Source organism: Callospermophilus lateralis, chromosome 5 (assembly GCF_048772815.1).
Source record: "Callospermophilus lateralis isolate mCalLat2 chromosome 5, mCalLat2.hap1, whole genome shotgun sequence".
Classification (NCBI taxonomy): domain Eukaryota; kingdom Metazoa; phylum Chordata; class Mammalia; order Rodentia; family Sciuridae; genus Callospermophilus; species Callospermophilus lateralis.
The window spans coordinates 3475173-3494456 of record NC_135309.1 but is presented as its reverse complement, the minus strand read 5'-3'; the positions used below and the strand labels follow the sequence as shown (position 1 = coordinate 3494456).

Here is a 19284-nt window from a genome sequence, read left to right as displayed (position 1 = left end):
CCCTGGGCAGGCTGAAGAAGTACCTAGAGGCTCTAGGTATCCCCACCACCTGACCTTGTCATCAGCTACCCAGCTGTCAGGCAGCTCCACACTACTGCTAGGCCAAGACCATACTGTGAATGCAAGGCCATTGCCACTGTCTCCCTTTAGTGGGGTTTCAGGAAACTCCACACTATCCTTTCATTCTTGATGACACACTCGTGTTTTAAGGTATTTATTAAAGTACAAAGAGTGAGTCCATACAAAAAGAAACAGATAACCATGCTTGTTTTTAGCTAAGCCTCTGATGGGCCTGGATGGCTACACAGGAGTCTAGTCTCTACAAGAGACTCTTAGGCAGGTGCAGATCTTGTCTGGCAGCAGGCAAGACCAGGGATGGTTGTCCCAGAACCCGTTGGGTTCTATGGACTCCCTTCACAGGAATCTGGAGGGTCTCCACAATGCAGGTTCCTCTTGAGTTGGCCAGCCAGTTCACATGGCCCGGCAGGCACAGTACACGGCCTTTGCCTGGGTGGTCCAGCGGGCCAACAGGGTTGGAAGAGCAAGCTGGCACCCAGAACACATAGGATCCACTCATCCTCTCATACCCTACAAGGTACAGTGGTGGGCAGGGTTCAAGGTTCTGGCCTTCATTGACCCAGCTGCAGTCTCAAGCATCAGAGCCTCGGTCCTGACGTCTGTAGGATGGGCTCCTTCCACTGTCCCTGCTATGTCCCCGCTTCCTCCTCTTGCAGCAAGGGGAAGAGGAGTCAGAATCATGCCTCTGGCGCCCAGATCTGAGGAAACAAAGATAGCCAGACACATTCAGGGGAAGGACCCTGGGTGGGCACCCAGCTGTTAGATTCCAGGAGCCCCAGGGCCTTGCTCAGGAATTCCTGACTACTCCATCAGGCCCCAGCCAGCACTGGATCCCCAAGGCAGAGCAAGCTGACTCTGGGCTTACCGAACAGGAGAAGGGGATGAGGAAGAGGCATCAACCTCTTTCTTGGACTCCTTGTCTTTCTTCATCTTCTGTTTCTTATGTTTTTTCTTTTTCTTTTTCTTCTTCTCCTTCTTGCTTTTCTTGTGGCTCTCAGTGCTTAAAGTAAATATAAAAAGAGTCAGAGGCCTAGCACTGGGGTACAGGAGACAGCCAGCTGAGGGGCCAGGGCAGTCCCACCAGCAATCCACATGCTCCTGCACCTACTCATGGCTTATGGCTCTGTGACAGTAGTAAAGGAGCCTAAGAGGCTCCTCATTCACTGGGCCACATTTCAAGAACTGGACAGTAACAATCTGCCAATAGACTGGAGCATCCTGTTAGGAAAGAAAGCACTGCAGGACAGTGCCTGCTGGGGGTATCTCAGGTCCTGCCACTGCACCTCCCACTAAACTAAGTGGGGTATCCTCTTTTCTGAAGTGACAGTTGTGCCCTCCCCGTCAACCCGCTTGGCTCCCCAATCTCTGTGTCCCCAATCTCTGCCAAGCTCCTCTGGCCTCCTGGCAGGCAGGCCTGTGAGGTCAGCCTGGGACCAACCCAGGGAAGCTTCAAGGGCTGCTGGCGCCTGGCCTATGCAGGAAAAGCCCCCACCAGCTGTGAAGTGGGCTCTGTCTCCAACTGCGAGCACTGCAGCCCCACAAACACTCCCCGGGGGAACACATGAGAGACAGGCAGTTCCAGTTGCTGGGACTCAGGCCCCTTGCCTTACCTCGGCTCAGCCTCCTCCTCCGTGCGCGGCCTCCTCCTGGAAGCTGGACAGGTGCCCGGGCTGCTGCTGTCCACGCGGTGATGCTGCGAGGGAAGCAGTGCCATGTGGAGGGCAGGCGGGGATATTGGGGCCTGGCCCGCCTACCCCCACGCTCTCCCCAGCGGCACCCCCTGGCTCCCAGAGCACTAAGCGGTGTGTGTGTGTGTGGGGGGGTTTACCGTGAACACCGACAGCCCCAGCTTGGCAGCCTCCTTGTCCTCCCGGGACAGTGCCACGCGGCCGGCGGAACCACTGTGGGGACAGCGCGGTGAGGATGGCCCTGGACTCCCGCCCCGCCCCCTCCCCGCCCAACCCACCTCACCTGGCGCTGCCCAGCCCCAGCAGCCGGTCCACACCCTTCTCCTCGGGGTCGCCTCCCTCCCGCTTGCAGATCTCCACGAAGTCCTGCAGGTGCGGAGAGGACGGTAGGCGCTCGGCCGACTCTGACGGACCCCCGCCGGCCCCCGGAGCCCTGCGCCCGGCTTACCTCCTTGCTCAGGCCTGTGGGCTGTTTCCTCACGTTCTTGTAGCCACTACGAGGGCCAGGGGTGGAATCAGGGGTGAGACCCGCCCCGCCAAGCCAGGCCCCAGCTCCCCGCGGCTCCGCCCCGGTCCGCTAAGCCCCGCCCTCCAGTCCCGCTCACTCACAGGGCGGCGAGCAGCGCCTCGCGCTCCGCCTCCCGCACGGCAGCCAGCTCCTCCTCACGGCTCGGTCCCTCGCGCGGTGCACGATCCTTGGCGTACCAGGTGAGGTCGCGGCCCTTCTGCCAGCGGCCCACGGGCGCCATCAGCGAGTTGCCCAAGTAGTTCTCCCTCTGCTTGTCGGTCTTCACGTCCTCCCAGTTGAACTGGTCCTGTCCGCCGCGCACGCCGCCACGGCTGGAGCCGAACATGGTGCCTGGCGCCGGGGCAGCCACAGGGCCACCAGCGAGCGCGGAACACCAGACCGGACTACTCTGCCGATCCCGACGCGCGCCGTGACGTCACGCCCCGGCCGCTGCATGCGCCTGCGCAATGCATCACCCGGGCTGCCTCCACTCCGCCCTACCACGAATCTGGTCCCAGTTTGCGGAATCACCACGCCCACTCGGCCAAGCGCGCCTGCCCACTGCGGACGTTCACTGAGCCTGAGTTCCGCACAGCCTCAATCCCGCTCCGCTCGCTTGCAAATTTTCTTGCCCTCTCGCCTCACGCGCCTGCGCACTGCCTTCACGGCCGCGGGCCCGGAGCGCCCTGTGTAGAGGCTGGACGGACCGAACTCAGTGCCTGTGCGACAGCCGTCATCAAGAAAGCCACTGTGTGGGGCTGGGGATGTGGCTCAAGTGGTAGCGCGCTCGCCTGGTATGCGTGCGGCCCGGTTCGATCCTCAGCACCACATACAAAGAAAGATGTCGTATCCGCCAAAAACTGAAAAATAAATATCAAAAAAAAAAAAAAAAAAAGCCACTGTGTACACTACACTAGGACCCAGAGCGTCCCACGAGTTCCGGTGGCGGCGGTGACTGCGCCCAAGCCCGCCCACGGCGCGTGAGGGCGCCCCTGACCCAACGGACCCCAGGCGCAATGTTCCGTCGGTGTTGAGGGTGTTGCCCAAACCCCGAAGGAAGCGGCTCTGGTTGAAGCAGTTGCCCTAACACTGAGTGCCTGTGTAACTGCACACCACAGCCCTCTGTTGCAGACATCCTGCCTCGATTTTTTGTAGTTGAAGGACAGCATGCTTTTATTTTTTTTTATGCGGTGCTGAGGGAACCCAGTCTCTCATGTGCTAGGCAAGCACTCTGCCACTGAGCTACAGCCCCAGTCCTATCCCCACCATCTTGCTGCCCCTGGTGAAGATAAACTGCAGCCCTCTATAACCAGTTTCCTAATAAATGCTGTGGACCCATCACCCTGGCAGTTAGTGCTTCTTTCTTACAGATCCCAACCAACCCTATCTTGGGAAATTTGGGGCCACTCCTTTGTGGGAATTACTCTGCCACCGTTTGTGGGGCCACTCCAGCTGCAGGTTCAGTGAGGGAAAAACAGACACCCAGGGTCCTGTGGTTTTTCTTACCCAGTCCCTGGTACTTTCAGATAGGAACACAAATAGACAGCCTCACCTTCCCCCGCCCCACCCCCAATGGATTTACTCTACATATGCACTGAGCATCTACTGGGGCAACAAGTGAGGCACTGGGATAAACCTTGAGCTTGTGTTCTGGTTCTGAAGAATACATGGATCCCATGGAAGCAGAAGCTTGTGGCATGGGCAGTCTACGGGAGGCAAGCAGGAAGCAGTGGGCACTGGGCAGCAGTGTGGGCCATAGTATGTGTAGAGAAGTCATCTGGCAGGCTCCCAGGAAAGAACTCTCAGGAAGGTAGGCAACTCCTGAGGGCCCCACTTCTGGGGCCAGGCCAGGTGTATGTGGAAGCTCAGTTATAGTGTTTGATCACAGTATGTGTGCTGAGTGTCGCCAAGAGGGGACAGCGGGTATGTGGCTGGGCAGCTATAGTCCAAAGCCATTAGCCTAAGAAACCTTGAGGAGTGGCCACCAGTCACAATGAGAACCGAAACCTGAGACAGCTAGGTACAGACTTGACCAGGATCAGGATCTGAGAGCACCCAAGACGGACAGGATGAACAGAACCACGACCTGGGATGACCCAGGACAAGCACAAGCCTTTTTTGTGTCCTCCTTTGCTTGATGCACGTTGGCATCTGGAGGGAGTTAGATTTTACCTACATCAGGAGTACAGAACACAAGGTATGTGTTCACAGGCCTTGGCTATATGTAACCAAACCCAAAAATGCAGACATCCTGGTTTTGGACATTGCATGGTTCCCCTATCAGGGCACAGAGGCCCCTAGGTTGGGGATGTGACTGCTCCTAGTGTTAGGGAGCACCTGTGAAGGGAGGCAGCTGTAGGCTGCAACCTAGAAGTTTCTGCCTCCCAGAACACCAGCTGGAGCAATAGCCCTGAGTGCTCCTGAGACTAGAAGGGGAGAGCTGGCAGTTTCTGGATGCTTCCTTCCCTGGCTGCCCACATGCTCCGTGGCTTTGTAGCTCTATCTAAAACTCACAGATTTCACCTAAACCCATCCCAAACCCTCCAATCTGCTCTGAGCTTTTATGTGTATGTCCCTGTTGTATGTACTGGGGACTGAACTCAAAGGCACTCTGCCACTGAGCTACACTCCCAACTTTGAGACAAGGTCTTGCTAAATTGCCCACCCTATCAAACTTGCCATCCTCCTGCCTTAGCCTCCTGAGTTGCTTGGATTACAGGCCTGTGCCACCACACCCAGCTTGAGTCTGTGAGAGGTGATGAGCTATTATGCTGGGCACACAACTAAAGGAAGACACTGACAAGAGGTGGTGATTTCAGGTACATGCAATTTACAGAAAGATGTCCTTCCATCCTCAGACTGTCCTCAGGCAGTTTCAAGCCACTGTCACTTCTTAGTCTTGATCCAAAACTGTCTGTAACGCTCTGTGTCAAAGTCATCAGCAAACTCTGGTTCTTCCTCCTTGTGTCTGAGCTGAGCCTCTCGTTTCCGGAACCTGGTCCGGCGCTCCTCAGGAGACAGGGTGTCCAGGTCTAAGGGCATCTGAGTGGGAGAGATGCCAAGGTGTGCCCCCATACCTTGTTCTGAGAAATAGAACTACTAAGATGATGCCACTGAGACTTACAGTTGCCTATGTCTTCTGCACTAAGCTAACTTAATTATTTTTTTCAGTGCTGAGTATCAAACCTAGGTCCTTGTGCATGCTAGACCATTGTACTTCCAATGAGCTACGTCCTGAGGCCAATTTTTTTTTTTTTTTTTTTTTTTTGGTACCAAGGATTGAACTCGGGGACACTCGACCACTGAACCACATCCCCGGTCCTATTTTGTATTTTATTTAGAAACAGGGTCTCACTGAGTTGCTTAGCACCTCACTTTTGCTGAGACTTTGAACTCACTGTCCTCCTATCTCAGCCTCCCAAGCCACTGGAAATACAGGTGTGCATTACCTGGCCTCAGTCCAATTTTTATACATTGTTTTTTTCTCCCTTAAAATCTTGTTTTTCTGTGTGTGTGTGTGTGTGGCGCGCACGCGCGCTATACCATCGAGCTACACCCCCTGCCCTTTTTGAGATACTCTTGCTAAAGTTGCCCAGGCTGACCTCAAACTTGTGATCCTGCCTCAGCCACCTGAGATGCTGAGATTACAAGCCTGTACCACCGCATCCAACTAACCTTTCATTTTATTAGGAGACTTTTTTTTCTGCTCCATTTCCGCAGATTTGGTGTTTTTAAAAGACAGTGACGTACTTACCCTATCTGGTAAATGGAGAGAATTCTGGTCTAAACCATCCTCCTCTCCTCCAGCAACCTGTCCCCCTCCTCTGGTAGTGCATTACAATGACCATGCTACACCTGTCATCATTCAGTGGCCAGAGGTCCCACCACCATGGTTCAGCCTCCATCAGGGCCCCTAGCAACACCTGGTGATAGATGCTTACTGTCAGCAAGCGCCGTGGCTCTCTGTAGCGGATGTGGATGGTGGAGCCGTCCTGCTTGACCAGCAGCACTGGGTAGACGCGTGCATAGGCCTGGCGATGTAGGCGAGTGAGCACAGCCCTGCTGCTGTCAGCCAGCCAGGAAGATGTGTGCAGGCAGCAGAGCCTAGGGGCAGCTGCCTTCACAGCACTCTGTTGGAGCAGGCTACAGACAAACATAAAAGAGCTGATCAGTGGATAATGCTGGGGCAGAGAGTACCAACATGGTCAGGCAAGCCAGACATCATGTTGTCATGACAGAGAATTCCCCAGCTGCCACAGCTGCCAGCAACACTTGGTGATCCACACCTAGGGGTCCTTGAGGAGCTACAGGCCATGGTGGAAACAGCTCTGGCCCCACAATCAGGAAAAGGCAACAGTAGATGATTGAGGGAACATGTCTCCCAGCACTGATGAGCTGACAAGGACAAGCAGCTTAACATTGTCCTGTCCTGGTGAGAGGTGGCATGGCAGAAGTCCTGAGGGGCCTGAAAATGCATGCTTACCCAAGCAGGTTGCCCACAGCCGCCATTCTTCTTCAGGGACTTGGTCAGTCACTGGCCCTGGTGTGTAATCTGCTAGCCAAGGAAAGGAGAGAGTTCTACAAAAAGGCTTTTCTATTTCATTGCTCTTCATAAAATCCTGACCAGGAATGAGTCACAGACCCATGTAGGTGTCTGACATACATACCAGGTTGTTCCTTGGTATATGTGGGGAATTTATTTTAGGAGCACTCAGCAGATACCAATATCCATAGGTCTTAGGTCCCTCATACATATGGTGGTACTTGTATATGACCTGTACATATGCTCCCAAATACTTTAGACCATTATAAAGCCTAATAGAATGAAAATGCCTCATAAGCAATATACTATTTTATTTAGTGTATACTAAGGGAGGGAAACCTCAAAACTGTTGATCTTTTTTTTTTTTTAATATTTTTTTTTTTTTTTAGTTTTCGGCGAACACAACATCTTTGTTTGTATGTGGTGCTGAGGATCGAAACCGGGCCGCATGCATGCCAGGCGAGCGCACTACCTCTTGAGCCACATCCCCACCCCAAAACTGTTGATCTTAAGGACTCTCTTGCTAGCAAACTTTATATTTTGGGCCTGAACTGTGCCTTCAATGCAGTTGCTGAGAACAGCTTGCAAGTGCAGAACTGAAGCAGTCTGTGCTATCAGTTTCAACTTGTAGGAACTAACTTTATTCTAATTGAGCACACTGGGGTTCTCCCTGTTGAAGCATGAAGCAGAACCACTTCTCAGAGCTGGTAGGCACAATTTCACTTTGAATCATCTGTGCCATTGGTAAACTGCAGTTAGTTGCAGGTAGGCACCTGCATTTCAAGTGAGTTTTCTGAAAAAAGTCTGATGAATGGATTTCAATGAAATTTGGGGAACTGACTTCTCAGGAGGCCCACTTTCCTTCTTGAAGTCGGTGATCCTAAACACACCAACTGGTAAAGGTTCACTGCAGACTCAAATGTTGTTTTTAATATTTTAAATCTATGGTTGGTTAATTCCTTGGATAGAGGGAAGAGTGATCACCAAGTCAACTGCCAATCTATCCCACTAATTTATTGGTCTTCTTGAATTGGAATGTCCTGTGAGGAGAGGTGAGTGAGGGAGAGGTGGGGTTGTGGGGATGGGAAAGATGGGAGAATGAGACAGATGTTATTACCCTATATACATGTATGATTATGCTACTGTAGTGACTCTGCACCATGTACAGCCAGAGGAATTAGAAGTTGTGCTCCATTTGTGAACAACATGTCAAAATGCATTATACTGTCATGTATAACTAATTAGAACAAATAGAATCGTTAAAAAAAAAAAAAAAAAAAAGAATGACCTGTGATTAATTTTCCTAAAAGCAGCTACCAGAGCTTTACTCTGGAAGCTCTTGAGTCAGACTCTGTGCCAGGGCCCAGGCTCACCCATTCCGGTGGGTTAGAGCCAGAGCTCTAACCTTGGAGCTTGGCTCAGGCCTTGATAAGACACCTGCTAATTTTCACAAAAAGCGAGGTGAGGATTAGCATACCTGCATAAAGAAGAGAAAGGAAGCCCAAGGCCGCTTTTCCTCTGCCCCAATTCACAGAGAAGTCTGCACGGGCGTCCGAGGTTGAGGCCAAGAATTTCCAATACTCGGAGTCGAGGACTCGAGACTGACTCTGGGCGCCAGATTTCTTTCCGCGCTTCCTTTCTACTCAAAGAAGGGAAGGAAGGAAGGGGTCCTGCTGCCTCCAAAATGAAAACCGCGCTCCTCACCTGCTACGCCCACGACCTCCCTCCCCCGGCCCAGGAGTCAGCGGGCGAGCCCCCTACCCACTACGGGTCTCCCTCCCACCAGACACAAAGCAACGCGCTCAGGACAGGGCAGCGCCGCCCGCTCCCCGGTCCGCCCCGGCTTGCACGCCGCGCCGTCTACAACCTGCGGTCGCAAATGTCTCGGCGACAGCCCGAAAGGCCAGCGTCCGGTCTCCGCTGCGCAGGCGGGAAAGGGACTGAGAGACCCCGGAGCCGTCGCCGCGGTCGGCCGCAGACCGTGCGTCGCGCCGCACTGACGAGCGGGGACGAGGCCGGCGCGGCGGTGACGCGTTCCACAGGCGGGACGAGGGCCGAGTGGGCGGGGCCGGTGCGCCGCCGCGACGTGACCCGGGCTGGTGGACGCGGCGTCGTGACGTGCGCTTGACAGAACGTGCAGTTGGGGGGCGTAGCCTGCGGTGCCCTGAATACCCGGCCAGTGAGCACTTGCTGGACTGTCCGCGGGCCCGGGCGAGCGAACGGACGCTGGCCAGGAGAGAAAGGCGGCCTCTGGGAAGGGCCGCCGCCTGCCTGGCCGTAGACTGGAGGCCCGGGTGGTGTGCAGGGCCCTTCGGGGACAGGAGGCTGGTCTGCAGGCCAGAGCCCGTGTTGGTGGATGGGCTTGGATGGTCGTCCGCGGTGTAGAGCCACGCAGCGACGCCTCCACAGAAACCCGAAGGGACGGGTTCCAGGGCTCACTGGAAGGTGGAAATGACGCCCGCCCACTCGTCCACTCCACGGAACGTAACTCTTGGCTGGACGCTGGAGACTCCATCCCATGTGTGTGTCCCTCTCTCACTTCCCCCCACCCCTTTTCATGGGCGGTGTCAGGATGTGCTTTTATCTGTTTGTAGTCAGGCAGCAGAGCTTCTAGAAATTCAGAGGCTCAAACCTGGGTGCACGGTTCGGTGTGTGACGAACTCTGCCCTGGTCTGTTCTGTCTGATGAGTTCTTGTTTCTGGCGGTATCACATCTTGTCTCTAGTTATGAGATCCAAGAGCATGGTCCCAGCATCAGCTTCTGGTGCAGCAGGAATGTATAGGGGACAGAAGTCCTGTGGCAATGGGACACAAAATCCCATGTATCTTTTTTCCATCTGGAGGTTTATCTGTAGTCTTTAAAATAGCCTCCATATAAAGGTGATAAACATGTCTCCTCTGAGTCACATAAGCAAGTTAATCCAGCCTAATGAGGCTCAGTGAGTCAGCCAAGGTGAGGAGCTTGGGCTTGTGACTGGCACCTGAATCAAGACATCTTTGGTACATCAAAATAGGTCAGGGAAAAAAATATTGATAAACTTGTCTCTAATACCAAGAAATTTTAGCCCAAGCTTTAATATGCTTCCCATTTTTTCACTTGATAATTTTTTCACTGCTTCTTGTTATTCTTTGCCACGTTTCATAGCAGAGGACTGGTACAGCCTTTGAAACTTCTTCACAGGAGCAAATCCAGAATCCACTGATTTCTTTCAAAAGAACCCATCAGATACCCCAGCAGTTTAATTCTCATGAATACTCCAGCCATGGAAGTTTAGTAGGACACAAGCGATTTCAATGAACAGAAGAAATATCTTGAGTTTTGGAATAGTTGGTGCATTGCATCAGTCCAGGATTATGAAACCTATACTTCCCATTGTAAACAGGAATCGGGATGCAAGTCCTACCATAATGTATTGCCCATTTACTGTGTAGACCAAGAAGCCTACTCTTTTCTGATGCCCACATTCCTCAATCATAGAGCCAACACTTGGAGGTTCAACAGTAACATCACAAATTATTCCTCCAGGGATGATGAAAAGACACCACCAGAGCATAAACCGTCTTGGTTGGTTGTATATGCACCCAGGTGACTTCTCGGCTTCAGGTGGGACATTTGAGCACTAAGAAGGGACTTTGTACAAAGTCTCCATGTTGGTGGCTGCCCAGGCAGTTCTCAGGCCTCAGTGGTTTGTTTTTTCTGCACACACTTTTATGCTCAAGAACAGATTGATTGCTGGGCATAATGGTGCATGCCTTTAATCCCAGTGATTGGGGAGGCTAAGGCAGTAGGATTTTAAGTTCAAAGCCAGCCTCAGTAACTTAGTGAGAGGTTGTCTCAAAAAGGGCTGGAGCATGACTCGGTTAAGCACCCCTGAGTTCAATCCCTGGTACCAAAACAGACTGGTAACCACTGGAAATATTTGGGAGCCCCACAAATAGCACCCAGTGTCTCTGTAGTACTAACCTCTTGCCCTGGCTCCCCAGGGTGGCCATGAAGCTCTCTTTGTTGGTGGGCTTATATATGACCTGTCTTAGCATCTCTGGGAGGCTCTGTCCATACCATGCAGCAGGCAGAGGGCCTTGGAAGATCTGTCTCCACATCTCTGAAGGACATTGAGCGGGACTTGGAAGTTCGGAACACTGAAAGAGCTGTGAGGAGGGAGATGCCCTCCAGACCCTTCTGTGCCCTCATAAGCTGAACGTTGTATAGATCCCAGGCAAGGGTCACTCCCACCGTTGCCTATAAAAGCAACTGCTAGCTGCCCACACAGGGCTGCTCCCAGTGATGGGACAGAGATCTGCTAGCAAGCACTATGGGGACTATAGTGTCAGGTCCTATAATGGACACCTGTTTTACTGGTGGCCTGGGTTTGTTCGCAGTGTTTCATAAGGTCAGGGAAGACCTTCAGATAGTGTGTGTGTGTGTGTGTGTGTGTGTGTGTGTGTGTGAGAACCCAGGGCCTTGCAAATGCTAAGCAAGTGCTCTTAACACTGCCACATACCCATCCTTTGTTTGTTTATTTATTTATTTATTTATTTGAGGCAGGATCTCACTATGTTGTGCAGGCTGGCCTTGAACTCATGGTCCTCCTGCCTCTGCCTCTGAAGTAGCTGGAATTGCAGGTGTATAACAAAACACTCAAGGCTGGGTTAACTTTCTATAAAGAAATTTTTTAGCTCACAGTCTCAAGGCCATGGCGCATCAGCATCTGCTTGGCCCTGGAGAGGAGTTTGTGGTGGACATGTCACAATGGTAGGAGTGTGCAGAGTAGGGACTTAGGTTCACAACCACCCACCCTCATAGTACTTCCCAAAAGAGCAACAATGTGCTCAGGTGGGTGTAGGGCATTAACCCCATTACAGACCTGACTTCCTCCCCCTAGGCCCCACCTCTTAGAGGCCCCTCCACCTTAGCATTTTCACCCTGGGGGCCATATGAACCTTGGGGACACACCACAATTCCCAGAAATGGGAATTCCATTGTAAGAGAAGGCCACCAATGTAACTTTAATGGATTCCAAATTTCACCTTTCTGGCACCCAGCCAGTTGTTTTGTGCAGGCTAGTGTCCTCTAAGGCTCCTGTGTGTACTTGCTCATACAGTCCTGTGAGTCTTGTTTGCTGTCATTGCCAGTGTGAAATCTCCTCTGGGCTCAGGGGGCATGCTACAGCCTGGTTACCCTCGCAGTCAGGGCTCTCCTACAGTGCAACCTGACCGGCCGTCCAGGAGCCTCAAGACCAAGTTACAGGGCTAGGATGCAGTGCAATGGCAGAGCACCTCCCTGGCATGCCCAAAGTCTGGGTCCAGGCCCCAGCACCACTCACACACACAGAACATGGAGCCTCTGTGAAATTGATCTCTAGTGCTGGATGCCTTGCTGCGTATCTGTAATCCCAGCTAACTGGGAGTCCAAGACAGGAGGATCACAAATTCAAGGCCAGCTGGGGCAACTTAATGAGACTCTGTCTCAAAATAAAAAGGGCCAGGAATGTGGCTCAGTGGTAGAGGACTCCTATGTTCTATCCCCAGTACCACCCCCCCCCCAAAAAAGTTCATTTCATTACTTGAAAACTTAAAGTGAAATTAAATATCTGGATCATTTCTAAGTAAAGTACCAAAACATAAATTATTAAGCATAAAAAAAAAAAGTTGACACACTGTGGTGTCTTATTTTCATATGGTAAAGGGAAGTTAAATATATTTAGGTCTCTTAAACATGAAAATTTGTTTCGAGTAGATTATGAAATAGTGAATATTGATCTAAGACCAGCTTTTGTGAGTATTCACTAGAAATTAAGGATAACAAGAGTTAAAAATTGTATGTAATTAAGCCACTGGAAAGAAACAACTATGTTCAAGGAAAATAAAATGTTTTGATAAGGTAAGTTATGAAAGACATGTTTTTGTCTTAAAAAGAGAGCTATACAAGGTTAAAATTTTATGTTGTGTGATCAAAGCTTGGATAAGGTGGATTTATTAGGTTTTATGAAAATTAGCCTTAGTATTAATAGTACACTGATGCGAAACTGGAATTTTGTCTTTTCTGTTAAAAATGACAAAGTTTTCTTGGAGTTTTGGGCCAAGAAAGTGACAAGTTTTTGTTTACCTGTTAAGTAATGGCTGAGGAAACACTGGTTCTGTGTTTTATCAAGGTAATTTTTTGTGCTATGTGTGATCTTTTATTATCTTCCATTACTATAGTAAGTCTTCTCAACTTTAAAACAGCTAAACTTGGGGTGGGGGTTATTATGTTTTGCTGTTCTGAAGATGAGTATTCAAGGCACATGTTCTACCACTAAGCTACACCTTCAGTCCAAAGAAGAGCTGAGTGTTTGTTGACAATCATGTAACCTGTTGAAGTTTTTTGATCATCCCACTGGTTAAATGGATTACTGTTATTTCATAATGACTTGTGACCCTGTTTTGATCAAGTGTTTTTATGCTTTTGGACATTGTTAACAAACCCTCAAAATCAAATTATAAGTTATCTTTTTTGACTGGGAACTAACTTTGAGAATTCCAGAGAGCTCCTGAAATATCCATAAGAGATATGAAATCAATTAGGCATATGTGAAATATTACGTTATTTATAATGCACTGTTAAATAATAAATGGTGTTAAATCTTCTTTGAGTTGGTATGGACATGTTAATTTGTTTAAAAAACTGAAATTCCTAGCTGGGGGAGGTGGTACATATTCCTCGTCTCTGATACCAAGGAGGCTGAGGTGGGAGGATCACTATTTCAAATACTGGGAGGCCTCAAGAAATCAGACACATGCTCAGAAGTGGCTGGGCAAGGCAAAATTTACTTCTGCATTAGGGTGTGCTACTGAACAAGTCCAGCAAGCAAGCACACCTGGATGGGCAGTCACTGTTTTTATCCCTAATGCAGCACAGCCCCTGGCTCTGACAGGAGGAGCTCAGGTCACAGTCTACACAATTGTCTAATTTTAAAACTAGGGAGGGCAAAAGGAAGGGCTAGAGTTAAAATGGCTACAATTGGATCTTATATCCCAATTAAGGCTAAACACTATATTCTGAAAATGGACCACCAGACTTTCTACTTCTCACAACTTCCCCTTTTTTCTTTTTATTCCTTTTGGTCTTGTTTTTATTTTTATTCTTCTACCCTTTGGTGTTGCCATCCATCCTAGACATATGAAAAAAAATTATATATATATATTTATAGATGGACACAATACCAAAATTCCTTTATTTATTCTTATGTGGGGCTGAGGATTGAACCCAGTGCTTCACATGTGCAAGGTGAGCACTCTACCACTGAGCCACAACCCCAGCCCTGAACTTCTTAAGGTGGAAACGCCCATGGTGATGAGTTCTCCCCTTTTTGTCAGTTCAGATAGCTGTCCCAGTTATCAGGAGCCCTTAGGTGGTAAGGTCCTTTCCAGCTCAGTTGAAGCTTGTCCTCTTTCCAGGTCTTGATTAAAATCAAGTTGTATATTACTCAGCAATGAAAAAGAATAAGGTCATGGCATTTGCAAGAAAATGGATGGCATTAGAGAAGATTATGCTAAGTGAAGTTAGCCAATCCCAAAAAAACAAATGCTGAATGTCTTCTCTGATATAAGGGGGGTGACTCAAAATGAGGTTGGGAGAGAGAGCAAGGGAGGAAGATTACCTCTAGATAGGGAATAGGGGTGGGAGGGAAAGGGAGGGAGAAGGGGAATAACATGGGTGGTGAAAGGAGACTCTCATCATTATACAAATACATGTATGAAAATGTGAATTTGGTATCAACATACCTTATACATAATCAGAGAGATGATAAATTATTGTATAATGGTGTATTAAGAATTGTAATGCAGGGCTGGGGATGTGGCTCAAGTGGTAGCACGCTCGCCTGGCATGCGTGCAGCCCGGGTTCGATCCTCAGCACCACATACAGGCAAAGATGTTGTGTCAGCCAAATGCTAGGAAATAAATATTAAAAATTCTCTCTCCCTAAAAAAAAAAAGAATTGTAATGCAAAATAAATAAATTTAAAATAATAATAATAATAAAATGAAAATAAATAAAATCAAGTCATGAGGCTGAAAGTAATGACTTGTGAACTCTAGGAGTATGAGCAGCAGGTCATAATAAGCATACCAGCAAAAGACAAAAGCAAAACAGACACAGATCAAGTCCACCTATGCAAGAGGTTAGGAAGATTTGTAAGTTCCAAATTCACTAGAACAAACTTATGACTTTGACAGAGCTTTTTGTGATATTTATCAGGCACTCTGTATAAAAACCCTCCCTTTGCAACCTCCCAGTTATATTCACTTTCAGGATGACTGACACAAATTTTCATCTCAAGTAAAAGAGCCATTGTCTTTATCCTTTAAATGTCAGGCTGTGTTTTGGTCACATTCTCCTGCCAGGTGTCTAAGACCAATTTGGTCAGAAGTGACCTCTTTCCTATCTACTGTTAGTGCCAGCTGACTTGTCAGGGATTACTCTTGATAACTTGTGAGAGGCCTCTTGGCTCCTTTAGCTTTCCTCTACCAGTTATCCCATCTACCAGGATGGGTCAGTCTTTCGACCCCATGTGGCTTCCCCTGGGAGCATCAGAGGCATTTCCTTCTCCAATAACCCCCCTCTTCGTAGAATGTACACTGCCTAGCTTCCCATTCTCTAGGGCCCTTTTGAGTCCCCTAATCAATGAGTCAGAGTGGCAGGCCCCCTGAAGGCATCCTGTCATTCCTGGGCCCTGGCTACCTTAGAGGATAAGAGTGAACAATTGGCTTTTTCCTTGGCCCTTTTACTTCTTGGCTTTGGTCTCTAAGTTTCAGTTTTTACCATCTAGTGGGCTGGTTTCTTCAGTCTTAAAGCAGGAGGACTAGGTTTTAGCTTTCAGTATTTGTGTTGGGAGTCTGTAGTACATCCTGTTTGTAATATAGGTGAAGGCTCATTGTCTCAGATTAACTCAGTTTGTTCTAATACAAGTATGCTTCTGCAAAACATAGGCAACAGTTTTAAAGTTTTACAAGGAAAATACAAAATGAAATTTAAAAGAGCAAAAACATAGTTTATATAATAGCTATGAACCAAGAAACATAATTTTATAACCCTAAAACTTTACTTAGTTATGTATTATATCCCCTATTTAGAGATCTCAACAACAACAAATCAACCTCTTGAACATAACTTAAATGTGTTTAATTCTGGCCTACTTTGGAGCCTTTCTCATATGCACTAGGGTGAGAGGCAGAGCCTTATCTCAAATGAGGCAGAGCTTGACAAATCTTAGGCAAAATTCTTCCTTCCTTCCTTCCTTCCTTCCTTCCTTCCTTCCTTCCTTCCTTCCTTCCTCTCTCTCTTTCTTTCCCTTGCTCCCTCCCTCCCTCCCTCCCTCCCTTCCTTCCTTCCTTCGGATTGAACTCAGGGGCACTCAACTACTGAGCCATATCCCTCCCTATTTTGTGAGAAGCCTCTTGGTTCCTTTAGCTTTCCTCTATCAGTTATCCCATCTACCAGGATGGGTCAGAGTCTCACAGAGTTACTTAGCACTTCGCTTTTGCTGAGGCTGCCTTTGCACTCACTATGCTCCTGCCTCAGCCTCCCAAGCTGTTGGGATTACAGGCATGAGCTGCTGTACCCAGCAAAGTGCTTTATTTCTGAAGCTCATCTTTGCCTTTTCTTAAATATCATTTACAAAGCTCTCACATGATTTTTCTCAATCTATCTGAATATCAGTTGACATAATACAACATTACATCTGAAACATGAATCACACAGAAAGGCTAAGGGACCTCTTAAAAAGATCAGATTCTCCTTATTACCTTCCAAAAATGACTTAAATTCCTATCCCAGCATAAAGAGTAACACAAATTTATATATATAACTTATTGATAATAGGTTGCCTTTATCCAGTTATAAAACATTAAACGACATAAATACCAACCAAATTGGTTATTTTTATATAAATCTGAAGGACACTATTGATATAGACAATTTTAGTTTAGAGAACATCTAAACAACTTGGTAAAATGCTCTTCTAAGGTTTACATTTTAAAAGGCTTGTATACTTGAAGAACATGAATACACCTAATGTACAGAGAAGCCAGTAATGGCTGGGGGAGTCACAATTATAGATGTCCTTTATAACTAAGTTTTACTTTTACATTAAAAGTTAAAGCTCAAACAATTCTCAGATGCATACATAACAGATGTTTATTTAACCAGTTATGAAGTAATCATTTAAAAAAAATTAAAACAGGTACAAACCCTAATCTCTTTAAGACGTAGTAGTTCCCTAATAAAACCAAACAGACACAAGTAATCATCTTGATAGATAAGAGCAGATCCAAGTTTTAAGAATTCCTTGTTGTTTCTAAACATTAAAAAAATAGCTTATTAAAGGTTAGCCTTAGGGAGAAAAAACCTTGAATAACTTTAATGATAGTCAACTCAATCACACACATGAACTTTTTGAGATTTATGTTCCACAAACTTTTGCAACTTAGACATTCTACAACTTGTTTTTTACTACACAAAATACTTTCTCATCCAGAAACTTTTTTTCACTTTTTTATTAAAATTAATACATATAATTCTACAAATCAAGGCATTCAGTGACGTTGTTTCCATACATTCATACTTCATTGATCAAGTCCTGCACATTTCTTTTTCCTAATTTTCCATACTAAAATATATTTCCATACCTACAACTTTCTTTTATTTCTTTTTTCCCAGTTGTTTACTCTTTCTTAAATTTCTTAAATTCTGAAACAATCATGAAATTTCAGAATTGAGACAAATTACTCCTTTTCAATAATTTTTTTTTTTTGGTACTGGGGATTGAACTCAGGGGTACTCAACCTCTGGGCCACATCTCCAGCCCTTTTTTGTATGTTATTTAGAGACAGGGTCTCCCGGAGTTGCTTAGTGCCTCACCATTGCTGAGGCTGGCTTTGAACTCGAAATCTTCCTGCCTCAGCCTCCCAAGTCACTGGATTACAGGCATGTGCCACCACACCCAGCTTTTAATAAGCTTTTTACAGTAATTTAATTGAAACAGAGCTGAAACTTTTTATACTCTTTGCTTATAGAATTATACCTGTTACAATTTTAAATCTCAATTACCTTGCTTTTAGGTTAAGACCTAGAAACAAGTAATTTTAAACTTTTTTTCCCATTTATTAATTTATAAAAACACATTTAAAAAGCTGGGAACAGTAGCACATGCCTGTAATCTTAGAGTCTTGGGAGGCTGAGGCAGGAGGATTGTGATTTCAAAGCCAGCCTCAGCAACTTAGAGAGACCCTGTCTCTAAAGAAAATACAAAAAAGGGCTGGGGGTGTTGCTCAGTGGTTAAATGCCCCTGGGTTCAATCCCTGGTACCAAAACCAAAACCAAAACAAACAAACAAAAAAACCCACATTTAATAGACCCGAATATGTTACCTCATGGAATTCAAGAAGCCAAGAGTACTTGAACTTAATTGATTTTTTAGTATTTTAACTTCTCAAATTAATCAGATGTCTCTTCTAACAAACCCATTTATGAAGATTAATTCCATCTGTGTTAAACTACCCATTTCTAACTTGGGTTACCTGTGAAAACCAAGAATTAAACAAGTCTAGTTACAAAGGCGCCATAAACCTACAGTGGAGAAAAGATATCCTCTTCAACAAATGGTGCTGGGAAAACTGGAAATCCATATATGGTAGAATGGAATTGAACCCCTCTCTGCACAAAACTCAAAGTGGATCAAGGACCTAAGCATAAGACTGCAGACCTTGTGCCTACTAGAATGAAAGAGTAGGCCCAACTCTCTATCATGTTGGTTTAGGAACCAACTTCCTCAATAAGATCCTAAAGCCCAAGAAGTAAAATCAGGAATCAATAAATGGGATGATAGCAAACTAAAAAGTTTCACAGAAAAGGAAACAATCACAAATGTGAACAGAGAGCCTACACAGAATGGGAGGAAATCTTTACTACTTGCACCTCAGAGATTTAATCTCCAGGATATATAAAGAACTCAAAGAGGGCTGGAGCTGTGGTTCAGTAGTAGTGCCCTTGCCTAACATGCATGAGGCACTGGGTTCAATTCTCAGCACCATATACACATACAAATAAAGTTCCATTAACAACTAATAAAAAAAAAAAAACTCAAAGAAACTCAACACCGGCCAGGCACAGTGGCCCACGCCTGTAATCCCAGCAGCTCAGGAGACATTAGGATTGTGAGTTCAAAGCCAGCAATGGTGAGGTGCTAAGCAACTCAGTGAGACCCTGTCTCTAAATAAAATACAAATAGGGCCAGGGATGTGGCTCAGTGATCAACTGCCCCTGAGTTCAATCCCTGGTACCAAAACCCAACAACAACAAAAAAACTTAACACCAAAAAAATGACATATAACCCCAAAAATAAATGGGCTGAACAAGCACGTCACAAAAGAAATATGAATGGTCAAAATATATATGAAAAATTGTTCAACATCTCTAGAAATTAGAGA

The 19284-nt window shown here is 47.1% G+C and overlaps 2 protein-coding genes across 3 annotated transcripts; both read right to left on the bottom strand.

Moving 5' to 3' along the window:
- Nucleotides 1-198: 198 nt before the first annotated feature.
- Nucleotides 199-4537, bottom strand: C5H1orf35 (chromosome 5 C1orf35 homolog). The gene is made up of 7 exons (XM_076855598.2): nucleotides 2376-4537; nucleotides 2215-2260; nucleotides 2050-2132; nucleotides 1907-1979; nucleotides 1689-1771; nucleotides 944-1078; nucleotides 199-776 (listed from the first exon to the last, which is right to left on the bottom strand). The coding sequence occupies exons 1-7, from the start codon at nucleotides 2618-2620 to the stop codon at nucleotides 650-652; spliced, it is 792 nt and encodes a 263-aa protein (XP_076711713.1). The 5' UTR covers nucleotides 2621-4537; the 3' UTR covers nucleotides 199-649.
- A 546-nt stretch (nucleotides 4538-5083) lies between these two features.
- Mrpl55 (mitochondrial ribosomal protein L55) lies at nucleotides 5084-8842 on the bottom strand. Of its 2 annotated transcripts, none has more exons than XM_076855597.1 (5): nucleotides 8685-8842; nucleotides 8295-8456; nucleotides 6758-6829; nucleotides 6216-6417; nucleotides 5084-5316 (listed from the first exon to the last, which is right to left on the bottom strand). In XM_076855597.1, exons 3-5 carry the CDS (start codon nucleotides 6781-6783, stop codon nucleotides 5161-5163), a joined length of 384 nt encoding a protein of 127 aa, XP_076711712.1. In that variant the 5' UTR covers nucleotides 6784-6829; nucleotides 8295-8456; nucleotides 8685-8842; the 3' UTR covers nucleotides 5084-5160. The 2 variants fall into 2 exon arrangements, with proteins under 2 accessions (XP_076711712.1, XP_076711710.1); XM_076855595.1 differs by having other exon boundaries at nucleotides 6758-6826; nucleotides 8685-8841.
- Between the last annotated feature and the right edge of the window lie 10442 nt (nucleotides 8843-19284).

Excerpts from the sequence above, each read along its gene's own strand:
- C5H1orf35 (XM_076855598.2), bottom strand. The coding sequence starts at position 2,620 with ATGTTCGGCTCCAGCCGTGGCGGCGTGCGCGGCGGACAGGACCAGTTC. Across the intron at positions 2,261-2,375 it reads GAGGCGCTGCTCGCCGCCCT|TGGCTACAAGAACGTGAGGA; the intron begins GTGAGTGAGCGG and ends TGGCCCTCGTAG. Across the intron at positions 2,133-2,214 it reads CCACAGGCCTGAGCAAGGAG|GACTTCGTGGAGATCTGCAA; the intron begins GTAAGCCGGGCG and ends CCGCACCTGCAG.
- Mrpl55 (XM_076855597.1), bottom strand. The coding sequence starts at position 6,783 with ATGGCGGCTGTGGGCAACCTGCTTGG. Across the intron at positions 6,418-6,757 it reads GCTGTGGGCAACCTGCTTGG|CCTGCTCCAACAGAGTGCTG; the intron begins GTAAGCATGCAT and ends GTTTGTCTGTAG. Across the intron at positions 5,317-6,215 it reads AGCCACGGCGCTTGCTGACA|ATGCCCTTAGACCTGGACAC; the intron begins GTAAGCATCTAT and ends TCTCCCACTCAG.